The sequence below is a fragment of the Corvus kubaryi genome, unplaced genomic scaffold (genome assembly GCF_017639235.1).
Source record: "Corvus kubaryi isolate FWS band 111438036 unplaced genomic scaffold, C.kubaryi_AGA036_p1.0 37309, whole genome shotgun sequence".
In the NCBI taxonomy this organism is placed as follows: domain Eukaryota; kingdom Metazoa; phylum Chordata; class Aves; order Passeriformes; family Corvidae; genus Corvus; species Corvus kubaryi.
In genome coordinates, this window is record NW_024581097.1 from 48098 (window position 1) to 68467 (window position 20370).

General features: G+C 59.9%; 2 protein-coding genes across 3 annotated transcripts; both read left to right on the plus strand.

Moving 5' to 3' along the window:
- The first annotated feature begins 3689 nt into the window (after positions 1–3689).
- On the plus strand, positions 3690–7787 carry ANKRD33 (ankyrin repeat domain 33). 2 transcript variants are annotated; one of them, XM_042028928.1, is made up of 5 exons: positions 3690–4034; positions 4722–5142; positions 5430–5559; positions 6256–6396; positions 6492–7787. In XM_042028928.1, exons 2-5 carry the CDS (start codon positions 4825–4827, stop codon positions 7268–7270), a joined length of 1368 nt encoding a protein of 455 aa, XP_041884862.1. In that variant the 5' UTR covers positions 3690–4034; positions 4722–4824; the 3' UTR covers positions 7271–7787. The 2 variants fall into 2 exon arrangements, with proteins under 2 accessions (XP_041884862.1, XP_041884863.1); XM_042028929.1 differs by having other exon boundaries at positions 4820–5142.
- A 2024-nt stretch (positions 7788–9811) lies between these two features.
- ACVRL1 (activin A receptor like type 1) lies at positions 9812–19777 on the plus strand. Its single transcript, XM_042028927.1, has 10 exons — positions 9812–10760; positions 13716–13786; positions 15057–15281; positions 15571–15770; positions 15899–15998; positions 16297–16443; positions 16526–16801; positions 17210–17407; positions 18528–18658; positions 18753–19777. Exons 2-10 carry the CDS (start codon positions 13720–13722, stop codon positions 18885–18887), a joined length of 1479 nt encoding a protein of 492 aa, XP_041884861.1. The 5' UTR covers positions 9812–10760; positions 13716–13719; the 3' UTR covers positions 18888–19777.
- Positions 19778–20370: the final 593 nt, after the last annotated feature.

The window sequence follows — 20370 nt, forward strand, 5'->3', positions numbered from 1 at the left end:
GTCAGAGGAGAGGCTTGCAAGGGAAGGGCAGGCCAGGAAAAAAGGGGTAAAGAAGTCAAGGTTGGGAATGGGTGAGCAAGGCAAAACGAGGCAGTGAAGGGGTAAGAAGGGCAAGGGTAGGACACAGAGGGCTCAGTAAGGAAGTGCGAAGTTGGAGCATGCACAGCAAGGCAAGAGATGGCCTGGAATGGCAAGGAAATGCAATGTTGGGAAGGGAAAGGCAAGGGAGGGGGAGGCAAGGCAGAGGAATCATAGGAGGAGCAGGCAAGGCAAGGCAAAGCCAGGGGAAAAGGGGTAGGGAAGTCAAGGTGGTGCGTGGGTGAGAAAGGCAATGCAAGGCAGGGGAGCCGAAGGAAGGACAAGGAGGGGTCGGGAAGACAAGGCAAGGGGGGTTAGGAAAAAAATTCGAAGAAACTATCTCTCATTAGTTACCCCAGCAAGAGCGGCCAAAAAGGTATTGAGATTCTCCAACACCCAGAGAGGAACAAAAGAGATCTTCTGCCTCTCGCTGACTGGGCTTGGGAAACCTGCCCCAGGCAACTCTCTTGGCATCTGGGCAAGAACAAAAAAGAGAGCTCTGTGTGTGCCTGTCCCTGTCTTTTCAAGGGACCCCCCAAAACCTCCCACCTCGGCAAACCAGAGTAAAACACCCCATGGCCCTAAAGGGACAGTAACACCAACTGCGTGGATTGAGAGAGGAGAAATGTGGAACACAATGCACATTTTTGGAGACACCCAGGACGGGAAGTCAAAGTAGGGGCTGCGTGAGAAAGGCAATTCCAGGTAAGGGAGGGGAAGCAGGGCAAGGAAAATCAAGGGTTGGGTTGACGAGGCAAGGCAAGGGAGAGGTAGGCAAGGCAAGGAGAGCCCTAGGAGAAGCAGGCAAGGCCGGGCAGGGCATGGCAAAGGTAGGGCCAGGCTTTCCCTCCTGTGGGAAAGGGCCATCCTTTGCCGCCTCCATGGCCAAAAGTGGGATTCTGCCTCCTAAAACTGCAAATGTCCAAGGATTGCTCCCAGACAAGAGCATTCAGGTCCAACAGGTCTGGCTGGGCTTGAACTCCCAGGGGCTGCCTCTCATCTTCCCCCGAGGCAGTGGAGCGCCAGGCTTTCCCTCCTGTGGAAACAAGCAGGGCACTCGTGGAGGAGAGTGGGATTCCGCCTCCTAAAATTAGGAATGTTTGAGGATCGTTGCCAGATGAAATCTGCCAGGGTGTGGCTGGCCTTGGACTCCTGGGAGCCACCTCTCAGCTGCCCCTGAGACACTGGGTTGCCAGACTTCCCTCCCTGTGGAATAAAGCCCTCCTTCACGCCCAGGCGCCCGGAGATGCGAGCAGGATTCCCCCTCCTAAACTGCAAACATTCGAGGATCGCTCCCAGACAAAAGCTGCCAGGACCCATGGATCTGCCTGGCCGTGGCCTCCCGAGGGCCACCTCTCAGCTGCTCCAGAGACACTGGGTGCTGGATTTTCCTTCCTGTGGAGGAAAGCTATCTTTCCAGGCCAATACCAGCAGTCCAATGTGGAAATACACCTCCTAAAAGTGCAAAAGTTCGAGAGTTGCTCCCAAACTGCCAGGACCGATAGGTCTGGCTGGCCTTAGACTGCCAGGGGCCACCTCTCATCTCTTCCCAAGACCCTGGGGCACCAGCCTTTACTTCCCATGGAAAAGACCCTTCTGTCACAGCCAGGCGCCTGAGGCGGACAATGGGATTCCACCTCCTAAACCTGCGAACGTCCGAGGACTGCTCCGGACGAGAGCTGCCAGATCTGACGTGCCTGGCTTGCCCCGGCCTCCCAGGGACCTCATCTTGGCTGCCCCCGAGGCAGTGGGGGGCCCTGCTTTCCTTCCTCTGCAGAAAAGCTGTCCTTTGCAGCCCAGTACCCACAGCCAGAAGTTGAATTTCGACTCCATAAACTGGGAACGTCTGAGGATTGCTCCCAGATGAAAGATGCCAGAACCAACTGGTCTAACTGGCCTTGGCCTCCCAGGGGTGCCTCTCCTCTGCCCCCAAGACTCTGGGGCGTTGGGTTTTTCCTCCTGTGGATAACAGGAATCCTCTGCTGCCCTGCCAGGCGCCTTGGGGCCGGATGTGGGATTCTGGCTCCTAAAATTGTGAATGTCCAAGGGTTGCTCCCAGATGAAAGCTGCCAGGACCAGCAGGTCTTGGTGGGTAGGGTTAGGGTTGGGGGGTTGGGGTCGGTGTCACGATTAGGGGTAGGGTTTGGGATAGTACAGAGAGGGTTAAGTGTTTGGTTAGGGTTATGGTTAGGGGTTGGGTTTGCTTTTGATTTGGGTTTTTGTTTTAGCTTCAGGGTTTGGGTTCGCGTTATGATTTAGGGTTAGGGGTTTTGTTAGGATTATTGTTAGCCTTTAGGGTTAGATTTTGGGTTAGAATTAGGGTTTTTTTGGGGTAGGGATTTTTTTTATCTTCAGAGTTATGTTTTAGAGTTAGGTTTCTGCTTATAGGTTAGTGTTGGGTTAGGGTTAGAGTTTCAGGGTTAGGGTGCTAGTGTTAGGGGATTAGGGTCCTGTTTGTACTGGCAGCTTTTGCCTAGGAGCCATCCTCGCATGTATCAAATTTGCATTTTATATTCTAATTTCAGCCATGAGCTCCTGCAGGAGAATTCCTGTTCTTTTCCACAGGAATGAAATCACGTACCCGCAGTGTTTCAGGAGCAGATGAGGGGCTGCCTGTTGTGTGTAGCAACCACCAAGACCTTCCCGTGCTGCCACCCTCCCTGGCACCCACCTGGGCACCCATCTCAGCACCCAGCCCTGTCTTTACATAACTGACTCAGAGCCTCCTGGCTTTTCCAGGCAGCAGATTACGGCACATGGCTCCCAGGATGATTCCTTAAGCCCTAAATCTGCTCCCTGTCCTTCCCTGAGGTAAGGCAGAGCAAGAGGGCGGCAGGAGGTGTCACACCGGGGTGACACCGTGATGGCCATGCCACGCCTGGGGTCCGGACATTCAGCATCAGGATTCTGACACTCAGCATTGGGATCCTCGTGTTCAGCATCAGCATCGGGACTTTCAGCGCCAGGATCCTCATACTCAGCACCAGGATTCGCAGCCTGTGCTTCCCAGCACAGAGGAAACAGCTGGGATCCTTCATCTGATCCCCATTTTCATGTTCAAGGATGCAGCAAAGTGCCCTTTGGGACTCTGCCTCAGTGGCTGCTGAAAACAGGGAACGTGGCCTCCCACGATTTCCTTGGCACCAAACTCCTGCCTTTTAGGCAAGAAAAGAGCTGATCCAGGGACTAGAAGTTCCCTGTCCCAGATCTCACAGTCCAGATGGCCCTTGAACTTCAGGAAACACATAAAAACCTCCCAACCACAAACAACAGCAACAGCAACAAAACCCTTTAAAGCTGAAGATAAGGGAGCAGTCGGGCTGCACGGGTAATTCGGGAAACAATTTTTGCAACTCCTGGGCTAAGGCTGCCCTTGGAGCTTTGGAATCCATTCCCAGTGGAGCAGGAGGGATGGAAACTCCAAGGCACCTTTCAAGGGGAAATCACAGAGTTTACGGAGTGCACCTGCACAGTTCAGGTGTCCAAGCCCTTGGCTGGAACAGCAGCTTCCCAGATTTATCTGCTCAGCCAATTCACCTGGATAAAAGGTCAGGTGGGAGGAGTTTTTGGGGTTTCAGCTGAGCCTGTGGGATTGCTCAGGCAGCACTGCCACGCCAAAGGGAGACAGGTATAAAAATACAGCCCAGGGCTCCCAGCAGCTCCTTGGCTAAAGACATTAAATCCTGTCCTGATCCTGCTCAGGGTGGATGGAGCCATTTTAAGCTACAGTTTAATTTAAGATCTCTTGGGTAGCTGAGCCCACATCAACGTGCAGGTTGTCACAGCTTTGGTGCCAAAAGGCCACTGCAGCCACAGAGCACAAACCTCTTTTTCCCTGCGGACGGCACAGAGGGGACATTCCACAGTCCCTTGGCGTCTCTTGGCTGTGGCCGGGATGCTGCCCAGCTGAAGAGGGACCCACGGGGATGATCTGAGCAGCCCCAGGGAAGATCAAGGTGAGAAGACCATCCCCCATCCCCTGCTTGGGAACATCTAAGGGGTGGGAAAGTTTAGTGGAATTCTGAAGGCTTTCCTCCTTTCATGGCACCCATCAGTTAATTGTTGGCTTCTGCGTCGGAGCAAAAGGGTTTAATTCCTGCTGCCAGGCTCAGCCAGCGTGTCCCTGCCCACAGCTCCTGTTCCAGGGCTGTCCTTTGTCCTGGGGGAGCCAGGAGCTGCTCCCGGCTGCTGTTCCGCTGGGAAAAGTCTTTGCATTTATTGGGATGTGCCCTGGATAAAAGGGGAGGGCGGCTGGGAAGGGCTCAGACCCTGTGTGTGCCATTGAGGGGGTGGACGTGTCCTTCCTACCGGTGCTTCGCAGAGCAGCCCAGCTGTTCGGTTCCCTGATGCGCCTCTACAGCCCTGGGGCCGTTCCCAACCCCACCGCCCCCCCGGGCTCAGCGCCTAAACAGCGGGACACTCACCCACCCCTCAAATTCCCGAGGTGTCCCCCTGGTTTTCCCACTGTGCCGCGGGGGGCTGCTCCCCTCCTGGGGTGTCACAGCACCCAGACACCCCCGTTTGCACGGGGCAGAGGATGGAACCCGGGCTGTGCTGGAGGCCGGGAGGCAGCCGAGGCTTCCCAGTGGGATGAGGGATGCCGGAGCCCCCATGGTTCCCACGCCCGCTCTGTGTCTGCACAGGGGGAGTGACAGTCCCGAGTGCCCCCTCATCCACCCGGCAGAGGCTCCTGGCCCCAGGCAGGGCGCGGGGCCAAGCTGGGCTCGCTCCCCCCGCCCAGGCCGGATGACAGATGCCTGCAGTGGAGGAGAACACGCTGCAGTTCCCACTTCCAGCCTGGATGCCTCCGACCCGGAGCTGCACTATGAGGAGGAGGAGGAGGAGGAGGACGCGTTGTCAGAGTCCTCGGAGCCCTCAGACACCAGCAGCATCTTCTCCGACGACTCCGTCTACCCTTGCTACGAGGTCTCCCCAGAGGCTGACGGTGCCGAGGTCCTCAGTCTCTACCAGTGCTGTGCCAGGAACGATGCCAAGCTGGTGTGGGAGAGGCTGGAGCGTGGGGTGACCCGGAGTGAGGCCACAGAGCTGGACATCAATGGGAGGGTGAGTGGCTGGGGTGGGCGGGGTGTGCACCCTGCAGAGCAGAAAGAGGATTTTCCAGGAACAGGCAAATCCTGAGGGCTGCTGGTTGCTAAAGCAGGCGGGGCAGGAGGGAGAGGCCTGGCTGGAATGGGTCTCCTGGGGTTGATGCAATCCTTGGAGCAGAACCTCGTCCGTCCTCCCATCCTGCGCCTGCCTAGTTTGGGTGGGGGAACGCTTTGGAAGGGCCGTGGGAGCACCGTGGTGGGAACATGGTGCGGAGCTGGTGCTGAGTGTTGTTCCCCCTCCAGAACGGGCTGATGGTCGCCTGCTCCAAGGGCTTTGTGGACATTGTGCCGCTGCTGCGGAAGTGTCCCTACATCAACGTCAACCAACAGGACAATGATGGGAACACGGCCCTCATGATGGCTGCCCAGGCAGGTCAGCACTGCGCCCGGCCTCGGCACAGGCAGCACCAGTGACACCCCTCAGGAAGGGATGTGACCCCCCTGTGCTTCCCCCAAAAACCACAAAACAATCTGTCATGAAAGCCGTGGTCCCAAGGGATGTGTGACGTCGGCTACATTCATGGGTCACCTCAGCACTGCTTTAAAACTGGCGCAAAAATGGAGATTCCTGCAGCGCTGTTCTCTCAAAGGTGCTGTGTCGGGTGGCAGAGCTGGGCTGGAGCTGCCCCGTGAGCTCCAGGAAAGCTCCTGGAGCTGCAGGAATTTACCTGCCCAAAGGCTCTGAGCTCTGTGTAGGGCCCAAACCTCCAGCCACGATGGTTTTCTTTGCTAGTCTGGCTCCCTCCCCCCAGTTTACCAGGAGGGGAAGGAGAAGGGTCCTGAAGTGGGAATCACTCTTGATTCCCGTTATATCCTTGCTGGAATTCATGATTTTATGGGGGGGTTTTTTGCATTTTTGGACTCTTTCCTGTGTTCTCCACTAAAGCAGCACTGTTCCCTCCATGGCCAAACCTAAATAGACCCAAAGCTTTTCAATCCTGATCCCTTCAAACTCCTGCGTATCTGCAGCCCCACGGAATGCAGCTGCGAAATCCTTTGTCCAGCAGGCCCCAGCCGCTGTCCCCGTTAGCTGTCGGAACTCTAACGCAGCTTCTCTCTGGCTGTTAAGGACACATCACCATTGTCAACTACCTCCTCAACTACTACCCTGCGCTCGAGGTGGACCAGCGAGACCCCCGGGGCCTGACGGCGTTGATGAAGGCAGCGGTGCAGGGGCGGCAGGACTGCGTCACCGCGCTGCTCCTGGCGGGTGAGCACCTCCCCAGGGGCTCTCCGGGGTTTCGGGAAGGGGTGGCTCTGCTGCTCAGGGTGGGATGTCGTGGTGATGCTCTCCGCTGTCTCCAGGAGCTGACCTGCAAGCGGTGGATGCCGTGAAGGGGAAGACAGCCAGGGAATGGGCGACCTTCACCGGCCGCTTCGAGACAACCGTGCGCATCCGGACCCTCCTGCGGCGCCCGCGCGCGGAGCAGTTTGGAACCCAGTACCAGCCCGAGTGGCCGGCCCTGGCCGAGCTGGTGGCCAAGGCCCTGAGCCCCAAATCCAGGAGCAAGAGGCTGTTGGAGAAGATCCGATCCATGTTCACCTTCAACATCCCCCGCGATGCCGAGGAGGACGGTGTGATGGACCACATGGTGAGGATGACCACGTCCCTTGCCAGCCCCTTCGTGGCCACTGCTTGCCAAACCATCTGCCCCGACAGCCCGCCCGAGGTGGGCAAGTGCAGGCTGTCTGTGCCGGAGATCCTCGGGCAGCACGTGCTGGATCGAGAGGACGAGTCAGAGACGTCCTCGCGCCCCAGCACCGCAGGATCATCCTGCAACGGCCAAGCTGTGTCCGGGGCCCGGCTGCTGCCGCCGCGCCAGCCACCCAGCCGCCTCCTGAGCTTCCTCCCGCTGTGGCTGCGGTGTGGGAACATCATCTTCCCTGGGGAGCCCATCCCCAAAATCAAAGTGAGCAAGACCTCTGAGTCCTCTGCCAGGGAGCGGACGCCATGTGTGAAGGACAAGAACCTGCTGCAGCCGCCTCAGTGGAGGTACAAGGCGCTGAAGGAGGAGAAGAGAGCGGCTGAGGAGGCCAAGGGCGGGGAGAAGAAGAAGAAGAAGAAAAAGAAGAAGAAAGGTTAAGGCAGGAGGGGTCAGGGTGGGGACAAGGGTCTCGCTGTCCCCTTGGATCCGCTGGCTTCTCTGGCACAGGGGTGGTTTTGCTCCCGGTGGATGGGAATGTCCAAGGGAGGAGGACGCACCCAGCTGAAATGTCCCCGAGGGTTCACAGGCCCCTGCCTGGCCTCTTGTCCTCTCCACCCCAAGGGTGGCCACCCTAGCATGGTACGTGTCGTGCTGGGCACTTCTGTGCTGAGTCCCTGCACCGAGCTCCAGGGATGCCAGGGAGCAGGACTGTGGCACGAGTCCTTCCTCTGTTTTTTCCTCCTCTTTTTTTTTCTTTTTTCCTGCCTCTTTGATCTCCCCCAGCTCTCGATTCCGCAGCGTGCGTTGGAATGTGGCTGAGCAAATTAAAATGGAAGTGGTTGCCATGCTAACGGGATTGATTCCATGAATAAAGCTCGGGGTTGCTGTGGGGCTGGCAGGAACGCTCCCTCTTTGCTGCCAGTGTCCCCTGGCCACCCTGTCACATCCTCAGTGACGTTCCCTGCTCCCGTGTGCTCCTGTGTGGTGGATGGATACACCAGGGCTCAGCACAGCTCCACGCTGTGGAAGGAGCACCAGCTGCCAGGCACAGGCTGGAAACCAAGCGAAACCAAGCCTGGGGTACTCGTGGGCTCCATCCCCAGCTCCCCCCAGAGCTCCGGCGCTGCAGCAGCAGGGTGCTGGTGTTCCCATATTTCCAGGTCCTCTCAAATCCAGCTCCATCACAGGGTGTAGGAACGCGAAGCTGCGGTGCCGGCTCGTGCAGCGTGGGCAGAGTTTGACTCCAGGAGGTGCTCGGAGCAAAAGTTACCCAGCTCGTAAATAATTCTTGGCCAGGTGTGGAGCCCCCTCCCTGCACCACCCCCTTTTTAGGGGCACGGGAGTCCACGCTCCCCACTTTGAGGCTGCAGCTCCGCCCTTTGTGGGGCACTGGGAGGTTTGGGCTGGGCCGCAGGTGGGGAAGCATTCTCGTGGGGAAGAAGCTGCAGCGTCCCCGGCTGTTCCCCTCTATCCCTTGGCTCGCTCGGGCTCCCCGGCACGTGGCTGCCCTCCTTCGCCAGCTCCCTGCGGCTCGCAGATGAGCCGGGGGCGGGCGGCACATGGAGCAGCCGTGGCATGAGCCGTGCCAGCCTGGCTCCTGCCACGCAGGGGGAAGGGAGAGACGGGCTCCCGCCGGCCCCTCATCCCCCTCTGCCGCCACGGGGGTGGCTCAGTGACACCCCAGGGGACGGCTGGATGTGCCTGTGGAGGGTCCGGCTGTGGTGCAGGGATGCCCCTTCCCTTCTGCACGATGAAATCACAGCGCTGAGCACCCGGAGGATGAAGGAAAGTCTCACTTTGGCTTCAAGGGGTGATGGGAGGTTGTTCCAGGGCTGGCATGGGACTGTGGGTCGTGGTGCTGTTTGGGTGGTGCCCAGCGCTGCTGATTCACCCTGTGTGCCCCAGACAAGGGCTGGAACCGGGGCAATCAAACCTGCGGAGGGTTTGATTTGCCCATCACCTTCCTCTACAGTCAATCCCACTCTGGAGGAATTCACTTTCCCACGGCGACAGTGCCACAGCTGCAGCTGGGCCCAGGGCTCCCACCCATCCCTGCCCTTCGAGTCGCCCGGGATTAGGATTTAGGAACTTTCAGAAGTTCTTTAGTGTTTATCCCCCCAGCGATGGTTAATGATTTAAAAAGGAAGGTGGCCCATTTGAAAGATGCAGTTGCAGGGATCAAAGCAAGCCAGCAGCGGCGCCTGCCCAGAATAACTCCTGCCCGCCGCCGTAAAAGCAGGATGCCCTGTGTCTGCTCCCATGGAAGGGATGCAAGAACCATCCAGGAATAACCCCGGGAGGGGCCAATCCGGCCGGATCACTGAGACCCGCCTGGAGCAGAGATGGTCACGGAGATAAGGCGTCTGCAGGCACCAGCTTCCTCCCGGGCAGCCCCTATCTGATGGAAACTGCCCGTTTCCCCCGCGCCGCTTCGCAAAGCTCCCGGTCCCGCACGGGCAAAGTCACATGTGAAGGTCCTTCATGTTTTATCCTGGTTTTGTGCTTTTGTTTGTTTAAATCTCCTAGATCTGATGATAGCGGGGCCAGGCGGCCGGCGAGATTCAAAGCTCCGCCGCCACCGTGTCCCGGCCCGGGGAGGCTCCGGGTGGGTTCGTGATGCGGTTGGGGCTGGTGATGCGACGGCAGCGGGGAGGTAAATCCGGCCCGGTCACCGCCTTAGGAAAGAGGCTGCAATTCAGGAGCGGTCACCGTGCCGGGGAGCAGCCGGCAGAAAGGCGGGGATGGGGCTCGGGATGGCGCTGGAGGGAGAGGTGGGGGCGGGAGGAGGGAGAAGCAGCTGAGATTGGGGTGACCCAAAGAACAGCCCCGAAAGCGGCAAAACGGGAAGCAGCGCTTCCGCTGCCCACGGTCCCGTGGGTGCTGGGGGAGCGGGAAGTGCCCGGGCTCCGGCCGTGGGAACGGCCCTGCCGACGGTGTCCCAGTGCCCGCCACCGTCCCGGTGCCCGCCACCACGGCGCCGTGTGGGAACAGCAGGGCTGTGCCAGCGCAGGGCACCAAGCGAAGCCTCTCAGGCCACCATGCCCTGCTCCATGCCCGCAGCCAGGGCTCCACATCTCCAGCGGAGCGGCCATTCGGTGCCACGCCCTGATGCCACCAGGGTGGAATCCTCCCCTGCCCTCCAGCACTGCACCCTGGAATTGCTGGGGCCAGCACGGAATAACCAGGGAGCCCCTTGGCTCTGCCACGGTGCTCCATCCCCATGAGGGCTGGAGAAGGAGGGATGGCCAAGCAGGTCAAGGTCATTCCCATGGCATCTCTCTAGAACATTCCCATCCCCACCCGTGTCAAAGCAACCAGCTGTGCTCCTGCTGAAGACCTTGGGATGCTTGGGGTGAAGTGGTGGTGGCCATGTCCATACCATGGCATAGGGTTTGCCATGGAAACTGGGAAACTGGGGTGGGAAAGCGCTTGGTGAAGGACAAGGAGGGAGTAACAGGCAGGGGAAAGCAACCAGGATGGAGCTGGGGCCCGGTGAGCGGGAGGAAGGGAGGCTGGTCGTGGCTGTGTGCTCAGCAATAGGAAATGCTTTATTAGCTGGGAGTGGTGGAGAGAAGCCAGGCAGGAAGAGGCAGTAATAAGAAACATTTTTTTGACTTCTCCCACATCCAGACCACAGAGCAGCTGCCAAACGGCTGCGTCGGACAACGGGGTCGCCAAGCCAAGCCCCTGCAGCCAGGCCGGGAAGGGTGACATTCCCCCAGCGGGACGGGCACGGCCGTGGGAGCCCCCACGGTGACAGGATGGGTAGCGGGAGGGGAGCAGATCCATGAAGATCCTCCGAGTCGGGGCTCAGGGCACGGAGCAAAGCTGCCCCGGCTGAGCCAGATCCACGAGCGGGATCGCGGCCGGGAGAGCCTCGCCAGGGCCGGGCAGTGCCGTGGGCTCCTGCAGGACGTGGATGCTGTAGGTGAGTGGGGAAGAGCCACGCGCTCGTGGGGTCTGGGGCTGCACCGAGCTCAGTGCTTCCCTCCTGATTTGCCCCTGAAATCAGGATTTGGCTCCGTTTTCTTTGTGTTCCATGGGACGCTGGTGTTGACATCAGGGTCGAGAGGCTGGAATTTGGGCCAGGGGCGTGAATCTGGGTTCACATCAGCGTGGTGGTGGCAGGATCTGTCCCCAGGTCCTTGCTAAAGAGCTGAAGTAATAAGCAACTGCAACGGAAAGGCTGGAATTGATGTGGGAAATGGGGAATTTGGGCGTATTTTGAAACGGCATGGGGGAAAATGAGGGAAAGTTGAGAGCTCCGCTAGCGAGGGCTGCAGCGAGCAGTGGGCTCCAGCACCACAGAATATGCCGCCTCGATGCTCCCCTTCTGCACAGCCAAATCCCAGGTCTCTCAGAGGAGGGGTGGGCAAGGAAGACCCGAAGGGGCACTAAAGAGGCTCCATCTCCAAAGCCAGGCTGGGGAGAGCCCACCATGGAGCTCTTTGCCGGTGCGGGCACTGGAGCCCGCTGTAAGGCCGGGGCAGCCACGCTGCCCTTGTCCCTGCTCTGCACGAGGAGCCGCAGGCGATGCCAGCCCCGCACCGAGGTGACCCCGAGCGGGTTTTGCTGCTCTCTTTGTGTGCTGCACATTCCTGGGATGGTGACTCCCGTCAGTGAGAGGGGCCGGGGTGCAGGAGCCCACTGGAGGGTGAATTCTGCATCCGTGACCTGCCTGCAGCTGCGGGCAGGGAAAGGAAAACCTCCACCTGTGCCTGAAGCCAGGCTGGAGCCTTGGTGTCCGTGGCAAAGCTCCTGCCAGCTCTGCCCCGCTGTCCATCCCGTCCTTCATCGCTGCGGCCGGTACACGCCCGGCTCACCTGGCTGGCACCGGCGCTGGCACGGGGGTCTCGGCCGTGTGCGACCCCCTGTGAAAAGGTGGCACAGGGAGCTGAGTCGTGAGCCACATCCTGTGGCTGAGCCCCCCGTCAGCAGCAGAAACCACAGGGGAAGGCGGAGGAGCTGGGGTTGAGAAGCTCGGCCGAGCTGCCCTGGTAAGAGCAGGGAGCCCTGAACCATCCCGCACATCCCAGGGCTGTGCCCAGCCACCCTTCCCTGAACCCCTCTTGTGTCCTGCTCCGTTTTCCCTTTGCTTTTCCCTCCATGGGGTCATGGGGAAATTCCCCTTCCCCGGGGCTGGTTCTTGGTCCAGACCCTCCAGCTGCAGCATGGCTGCCTCTTGCTCCCAGCCACTCCTGCCGGCACCCACGTCCCATCCCACAGGTTTCCCTTCTCCTGATGCTACAAATCCCAAAGAATGTAATATAGCACCCGGCCAGGCTGGGTAAGATGCTCTGGATGTCAGGAGGGCACGTGAGCTGCTGAAGAGAAAGGAGGAAGGAAGGGGCAGGGATGGGTACGCCAGGGCTGGTTGGTGCCACTGCTGAAGAACCTGGGATGTTTTTCCTGTGGGATACCAGGAATGACTCCAGATTAAGGTTTGCTCTCGGCAATGACGACGATCCATGCGATGTTTCATACACAGCAGAGTTTTGGGTGAGGCCCTGCCTGCTTTGTATTTCATGGCAAATATCCTGCAGCTGTCTAATGGCTCGGGATTTTGTGGAAGTGGCTCCAAGGAGGGAATTCACCACCTGGGAGACTCAGCTTCCCTTCGAAAACCTGCATCCTGGAGCTCTCAGGATTGCAAGAAGTGCGGTGCTCGGCAGCATCCCGGCGGTCGGGATTCAGCAGTCCATCTCCAGAGGGGTTGAGGTTTTAAAATAAAGCAGATCCCAGCCCAGCTCCAGGGGAGTTGGGATTTTAAAACAAAGCTGATCCTGGCCCAGCCGAGGGTCAGATGGGTCAGCCTGGCACCGCTCCTCACACGAGGCACCAAGGACCAGCCCCCAGCTCCCAGGATCTGGTCACTGTTTCCTCCCCTCGAGCAGCAACCAAGTGAGTTATTCTGGGGAGGAAAAGCCCGATTTACGGCATGGCTGGAGCCTGCCGGGGTCAGCCACGTCCGTGTGCGCTCCCGAGGGCCGGGCTTGCGTGACTCCGCTTCCCCATCAAGGCCAGAATCTAAACAATCTTGATTCCTGTCCCAGCAGCCCTGGGCTGGGCTCTTCAATTGCAGGAAACGGAGCCTTTGCCATGTTTATGTCGGGAACACGAAGAATGAACTGAGGAGGGGCTGGGAGCCCGCGGCCGTGGAGCGAGGCGGGGGGCGGCAGGGGGATCGCTGTGTTTGCCTTGGCAGAAACGTCTCTTTTATGAGTGGGAAAAAGAAAAAGGAAGATTAAAAATAGCCAAACTTCCCCCAAAGGCTCAGCAAGGAATTTTTGGCTGTCCCAGCACCTCTCTTCGTGTCATTGATAAGCTCCACACAAAAGCACCCCCAGGACTGAGCCCCTGCCCGTGGCCAGCGGCGCTTGGCGGCTCCTGGGCTGTGCACGGGGGTGTGGGGGCTTTGAGCTCCATCCCGCAGCCCGGCTCTTGCCGAACCTGGAATCTCCAGCAGTGCCGTGGCATCGTCACGGCTGCCAAGGCCCTGGGGTGTGGTTTTAGGGAGCAGGAGCCATGGAAGCAGTGGGAAATGCCGGTGTCCCTATCACTGGGAGAAGGGAAGGAGGTTGGGGCTGCGTGGAGATGGCAAGGCCCTGGCTCCAGTGCATTCCTGAGCACTGTGGGGCCGTGAGGGGCATCCCATGCCATGGTAGGGAGGTGCCCCGAGCTTGGGAGGTCCTGGGATCTGTTCTCAGGAAGGGCTGTGCCCAGGATGTCCGGAGCCAAACTCAGTTGGAAGCAGCACATCCTACCTCACTCCATCTCTGCCTTGCCCTCTCCCTCTCCCGTCCCAAAGCCCCCACGGGTGGTGATGAGTCCCTTGGGGGGGCTGGGGGTGCCAGGGCTGCTCTCACCCCTCCGCTCCCCACAGGACGATGCCGTGTGGAGCCGGTGGCCGGGTGGTGCTGGCGCTGATGACCCTGTCCCTCAGCTTCGCAGCCGGTGAGTGCCAGTGCCATGCGGTGACAGCCGGTTAAAATAAGCCCTCGGCTTTTTGGGAGCATCTGTGCCCAAAATAAAACCCAGGGTGGAAGCTGGGCTCCTCAGGGACTGTGCTGTGCCCCTTTGGAATGCTGGCCCATCCCCCAGAGAGGATCTCGGCTTAGTTAATTGTGGTAGATCAAGTGCTTTGCTGTCACCGGAGGGGAGACGGGGAAAGGCTGGCACCACGTACTAAAAAACGTGGGTTTTCCCAGAGGTGTTGATGATGATGATGATGATGATGATAATGGTGGGAAGCAGGAGGAGCTGCTCAGCATCCCGGGGAGCACCAGGTGACCTGGGGACAGATCCAGGCTGGGTGCTTTTGCAGGGAGGGCCAGGATAATGTGGCTGTGCCAGGGAGGAGCAGCAGAGCTTATTGGGGTCTCTACCAAGTCCCTGTCCTGCCCATGGGGCCACCAACCCCAAACCGGCCCTGCCACCACCCCACGGCCCTGGCACCAGGCAGCCTTTGGGGCAGGGACACAGGAAGTGCAGGATGGCCACTGCAGCCATCCCCTTGCTGTCCCCTCACTGTCCCCTCTCTGTCCCTTTGCTGTCCCCTTGCTGTCCCCTCAGCACCGGATGTCTGGCTGCCCTCGTGCTGAACTGACTGATTCCAGGAGGGATATTTTCTGCGCAAAAGGGCAGAGCTAAATTAGGAGTTTGGGAGCGTGGCCGCCATCTGAGCCACTCTGGCACCGTGGCGCAGGAAAGTGCCTTCAGGGAAGTCAGGAAAAACTCCAGGAAAGACCCTGGGTTTGGCAGCCGGCTCCCAAAACACCCACTGGGGAGGCCCTGGCTGAGTTTGGGGCTTTGGATCCCAGTCTAGCTCCTGGGATCAGGCTCCCATAGGTCCCACGTCCCCTGGGATTCCGTGGGCAGGATGTGACCCTGTGTGCTGTAAACCAGTGCATCCCAGTAAATCCCAGCTGCTGGGGCTGGAGGCACAGTCCATTCCGTAGAGCCTCTTGGGGGTGTGGGAGCAGGTGACACCCAGGTTTAGGGCTGGCACTTGGATCCTCTCCTGGGGTTTCCCAGGAGCTGTCAGGACGGACTCCCTGTACTGAGTGCTCACAGCAGCCTTCCCCTCCTTCTAGGAGGCTGCCCACTCTCAAAACTCGGTTCAGGAGTCTTTAGGACAATGTCCCTGTCCCCAAAGCCACTGAAGCTCCTGGGTGGGCAGTGGGGTGACCCCATGGCACAATGTGTCCCCTCCTGGTGCCCGCAGAGGAGCTGCTGTGTGCCTGCGACGTGCCCCACTGCAGCCAACCCAACTGCACGGGCAAGGTGTGCTTCGTCAGCAAGAGGAAGGAGGAGGGGACCATCACCCAGCACCGGGGCTGCTTCTCCCAGAACATCCTGGAGCACTGCCAAACGCCCGTGACGGAGCAGTACGGCATGAGGTGCTGCAAGTCCCGCATGTGCAACGCCGAGCTGGAGATCTTCCTGCAAGGTACAGGGGCATGGGGGAGAGGGGACGAGCTGCCCACGTGGCTGGAGATGTGGTTGGGTCTCAAGATTGTCCCTGTCCTCACTCAGCACGTACAGAGCCACCTTTTCCCAAGTGAGAAAGGGCCACCAAGATGTCCTCAGGTGTCCCTTCTTGGGCTGTGCCTGCAGAGCTGCCACCCATGGGGTTGATCCCAATGCAGAGACACTCTCCCCATGTTCAAGGCCAAACCCTAGACCTCCACCCACCCAGGTCCACCCTCATGCTCCCATCCCTCGTTTCCCCTACCCAGGAGAAGATGCCCTGGGAAAGACGCCTTCCCTACCCAACCTCCTCCTGATGATCTTCGTCCCACTGCTCGCCCTCCTCGTCCTCGTGGCACTCACAGCACTCTTCTGCTGGAAGGTGGCCCAGCACCGCCACAAGCATAGCGACTTTGGTGACACAGACCTCATGCTGAAGGCATCCATGGTGGGAGACAGCACCTTAGAGGTGGGTGAGCTCCATGAGACACCCCAAATGTGCCCAAGGTGTGTGTGGGTGGGGGGTGGCCACCATGACCACCCTGACCGTGGCCATGACCCCATGGCCACGACCCCATGGCCACCCTGTTTGCGCAGGACCTGCTCAATGATGACTGCACCACGGGCAGTGGCTCCGGGCTGCCCTTCCTCGTCCAGCGAACGGTGGCTCGGCAGATCACCCTCATGGAGTGTGTGGGTAAGGAGAGCGGCCGAGGGGGGGGCGGCTGCCCCAGTCACCCCCAGCTGGAGCTTGAGTGATGGCACCACAAATTCAAACCAGAAAGGGGGGTTGGACCCAACCCTGTCAGCCAAAACCCAATAGCAACCCCACGTTCTCCCCCTGTCCTGCTGACTGGGGAGGGAGGGAGCAGCTGGGTGGGTGAGCGGATGTTGGCCGAGGTTAAGGAACCCTGTGGTGCTCCATCGCTGTCCCACACGGGATCCAGGTGGGCCTTGGGAGTGCTCTGAGTGATGCGGTGCCATGGCTGCGGCAGGTAAAGGGCGCTATGGTGAGGTGTGGCGAGGCGTGTGGCACGGGGAGAGCGTGGCCGTGAAGATCTTCTCCTCCCGGGACGAGCAGTCGTGGTTCCGCGAGACAGAGATCTACAACACCGTCCTCCTCCGGCACGACAACATCCTGGGTGAGTGGGGGGCCCAGGAGGGCTGGAGAAGTGGGGGCAGAGCGTGGTGGGTCCGTGGTCCCACGTCTTTCTCCCTGTCCAGGCTTCATCGCCTCTGACATGACGTCCAGGAACTCCAGCACGCAGCTGTGGCTCATCACCCACTACCACGAGAACGGCTCGCTCTACGACTACCTGCAGAGGACGGCCCTGGATGTGGAGACCTGCCTGGGCTTGGCTTCCTCCATCATCTGCGGCCTCGTCCACCTCCATGTGGAGATTTTTGGCACGCAAGGCAAACCCGCCATCGCCCACCGGGACCTGAAAAGCAGGAACATCCTGGTGAAAAGCAACCGGCAGTGCTGCATCGCAGACCTGGGTGAGATGGAGGGGTGGGATGTGGTACCCCAGGTATATATAGGGGGGTGAAACCCCAGGGCTGCGATACCCGGGGTTGCAGCTCCCAGAGGTGTGGTACCCAGGGATGTGGTACCCAGGGATGTGGTACCCCCGTGACAAGGTACCCCGGGGATGTGGGACCCCACAGATGTGATGCTCCAGGAATGTGGTACCCTGGGGATGTAACGTTCCAGGGATGTGATGCCCCAGGGTGGTGGTGCCCCAAGGATGTGGTGTCCTGGGGTTTTGGTACCTCAGGGATGTTGAGCCTCGTGGATGCAGCACCAGCACAGCACTGACCAGGGCCGGTATCCCAGCATTTTATAGTTGAATTGATGACCTTAAAAGTCTTTCCCATCCCAAATAACTCAGTGATCTGTCCCCCCAGGGTTGGCTGTCATGCACTCCCAGGGCAGCGACTACCTGGACATCGGCAACAACCCCCGGGTGGGCACCAAGCGCTACATGGCCCCGGAGGTGCTGAGCGAGCAGATCCGCACCGACTGCTTCGAGTCCTACAAGAAGACGGACATCTGGGCGTATGGGCTGGTGCTCTGGGAGATCACCCGGCGGACGGTGGTCAATGGTGAGCAGCTCCCGGCTGCCGGCTCCGCTCGCTCCCGGCTCCCCGTGAGGCTCCGAGCCCGTTCCCGCCTTCCCTCCTTTTCTTGCTGGTTTTTTTTCCCCCTTTCCTTCGCCCAGAAGATTAGCTGTAAATTATAAACACTGTAATCTAGTGTCAGCACCCGGCTCCCTGATTAAAGGGCCCATTAGACTCAATCAGTGCTTTGTTTGTTCAGCGCTGATTAGAAAACAAGCAGCTTCAAGCGCTGCCTGGAAAGCGGCCACGGCCGGGACCTCCGGCCGCCGGGTTTGGCTCGGCAGCTCGGGACTGGGGCAAGGGGTAGGGACCCCCCGCGCTGGGGATGAACCTAATTGGGGCAGCCTGGCCAGTGCTGCTCATCACGGCAAAGTCCGGTAAAAGCATTAATTAAATGGTGGGCGCTGGCGGGTGGGGCAGGAGGTCCCCCCAGGCGCAGTCTGGCCCGGATAATCTCATTTACGGCCCCAGGGCTCCCTCAGATTACACATTTACTCCGAATTACCCCAGCCATGCGCACGCAGGAATGGCCTTCAGCCGGCTGGGTTTAACCCTTCCAGGATCGCTCACTCTCCAGGACGTGAAGAGTCCACCCTTCATTCCTCAGGGAATCGGGGATGGGGAACTCCAGGGCACCCTGAGGTTTGGGGGTCACCCCTTGGGGTGCAGGGAGCTGGTGGGGGCTCGTGGCTTCCCAGAGACATTAAATCCCACGGGGACACGGACATATGGAAGCATTAAGCAGAGATTAGCTGGGCCAGCTGGCAGGCTGGCCAACAGGTGCTGAGTGGAGGTGGCCACAGTGCCAAGGGCTGGTATCGGTGCTGGACCTGGTGCCGGAGCTGATATTCGTGGTGGGGCTGGTGCTGGACTAGTGCCAGGGCTGCAGTTGGTGCTGGAGCCACCAGTGGCACCGGAGCCAGCGCCAGAGCCAGCTCCCACCGCCCCGTGTGTCCAGTGAGGCACATCCCACCAGCAATTCCCCACGTGCCCCCCCGGGCAGGGAGCAGCTCGGTCGTGCCGGAGCCTGCGGGCAGCCCACGATGTGCAGGATGGGGGTGAACTCCTCGCTCTCCCCCGTCCTCACGCCAGCCCCCTCCCGCAGGCATCGTGGAGGAGTATCGGCCGCCCTTCTTTGACGCCGTGCCCAGCGACCCCAGCTTCGAGGACATGAAGAAGGTGGTGTGTGTGGACCAGCAGACCCCCGTGATCCCCAACCGCCTCTTCTCCGACTCGGTGAGTCCCGGGGGACCGCCCCCCTCTCAGCCCGAGCCGGACTTTTGCTACCCATTAAGCCCTTTCATCTATCCCTCTTTTTGTGCCTCCCCAGGTTCTGTCGGCACTGGCGAAGATCATGAAGGAGTGCTGGTACCAGAGCCCCTCGGCCCGTCTCACCGCGCTGCGCATTAAAAAGACGTTGAAGAAGCTGAACAATTCCGTGGAGAAGCCAAAAGCGGAGCAGTGAGTGCCGGGAACACACCGGAGCCGCTTACGGGCTGCGCCGGGGACGGGATGGCTCCGGTCACAGAGGGGATTTGCTCACAGCCCCTGCCTCTCCCACCCCCCCTTCGAGCCGTTTGAATCTGCAAGGACGGAAAAAATAGGAAAAAAAAACCCAAATAAAACCACCAAAGGAGGAATCTTCCACCCGGCCATAAAAATACCCCCCGGATCCGTCACCCGACACCGGCGCGTCTCGCCGGGACGGCGGCGATGGCAGCTGGTCGCCCACCCCGAGCCCCCAGGCTGGACGCCACGGCGAGGGGCACCGATGACAGAACCAACCTCTGCTGCACCCCCAGCCCTCGGGGCACCCACCCAGCGCCGGCCGCGGAGCTGCCCAGACCCGCCCGCCCGGCGCTGGCAGCGGCAGGAATTCCCCGGCAGAACTGCGGTGCCCGGCGCACCCCTCGCTAAAGGAGGGATGGGTCTCGCTGGGAAAGGACGGTCCAAGGGCAGCACCGCCCTGGCCAGGCCAGATCCGCACCGTGGATTGTGGGGATCCCAAGTACGAGGAGCTGCCGGCGTCGAGCGTGGCTTGAGCGTTCCGTGTGCTGCAGGGACCTGCCAAGCTGGGGGTCCCATGGTGATCCTTCCTTGCCGAGCAGCCAGCATCCCCCTTGCCAAAGAAGTGCCCTTTTGGGTCTTTGCCAATATTTTGGTTTTTTCCGAGGTGTTTTGGCTCGGCCGGCTTCATCCCGCGTTGCTCCCTGCCATCCCAAAATCCACCCCATACTTGGAGATGTTTGGACATGACCAGGATGGGATGTTCAGCAGAACCAGCTTTGCCACATAACTATTTAATTATTAAGATTTAATATATTTAATAAAGTGTAAAGCTATTTTATCGCCTAAGAGCTGCCGAACCTCCCATGCTGGGCACTGGGCACTGCAGCAGGATGGGCCTCGGCACCCCTGCATGGCTCCATTTATGGCTTCACCTCCTCCTATCCAGCAGCACCGTTGGATCCCATAATAAACCCAGCTCCAGCCTCGTGCCAACCCTCTCCCTCTGCCCGTGAGGGGCTGGGGCTGCTCCAGAGGGCCATGGCCACCAGCCCTCCTGCTCTGAGAGGTTTCACGGCCGAAGCCCCCCGGGATGGAAGCGGAGCTGGTGCGGGATAATGTGGCCGTTCAAGGAGTTCAGCTCCGAAGCGTTCTCAGCACATCACAGCTGCTGCCTTGGTCTGCGCCCAGTTAGAGACTGGAAGGAACTGGGCAGCAAAGGGCAACTGCTGGTTCTGGGCAGGGCATGAGGATATGGAGGATCTTGGGTGCCCTGCCCTGGGCTTGGAGTGCCCCACCTGGGGGTTTGGGATGCTCAGCCTGGGTCTTGGGGTGCCCTGCCTCAGGGTCTGGAGTGCCCTGCCTGGAGTTTGGGGTGCCCAGCCTGTGGTTTGGGGTGCCCTACCCAGGGTTTGGGATGCTCAGGCTGTGATTTGGGGTGC

Coding starts and splice junctions, on each gene's coding strand:
- ACVRL1 (XM_042028927.1), top strand. CDS start 13,720: ATGCCGTGTGGAGCCGGTGGCCGGGTGGTGCTGGCGCTGATGACCCTG. Junction 15,282..15,570: donor GCTGGAGATCTTCCTGCAAG/GTACAGGGGCAT, acceptor TCCCCTACCCAG/GAGAAGATGCCCTGGGAAAG. Junction 15,999..16,296: donor CACCCTCATGGAGTGTGTGG/GTAAGGAGAGCG, acceptor TGGCTGCGGCAG/GTAAAGGGCGCTATGGTGAG.
- ANKRD33 (XM_042028928.1), top strand. CDS start 4,825: ATGACAGATGCCTGCAGTGGAGGAGAACACGCTGCAGTTCCCACTTCC. Junction 5,143..5,429: donor AGCTGGACATCAATGGGAGG/GTGAGTGGCTGG, acceptor TTCCCCCTCCAG/AACGGGCTGATGGTCGCCTG. Junction 6,397..6,491: donor CACCGCGCTGCTCCTGGCGG/GTGAGCACCTCC, acceptor CGCTGTCTCCAG/GAGCTGACCTGCAAGCGGTG.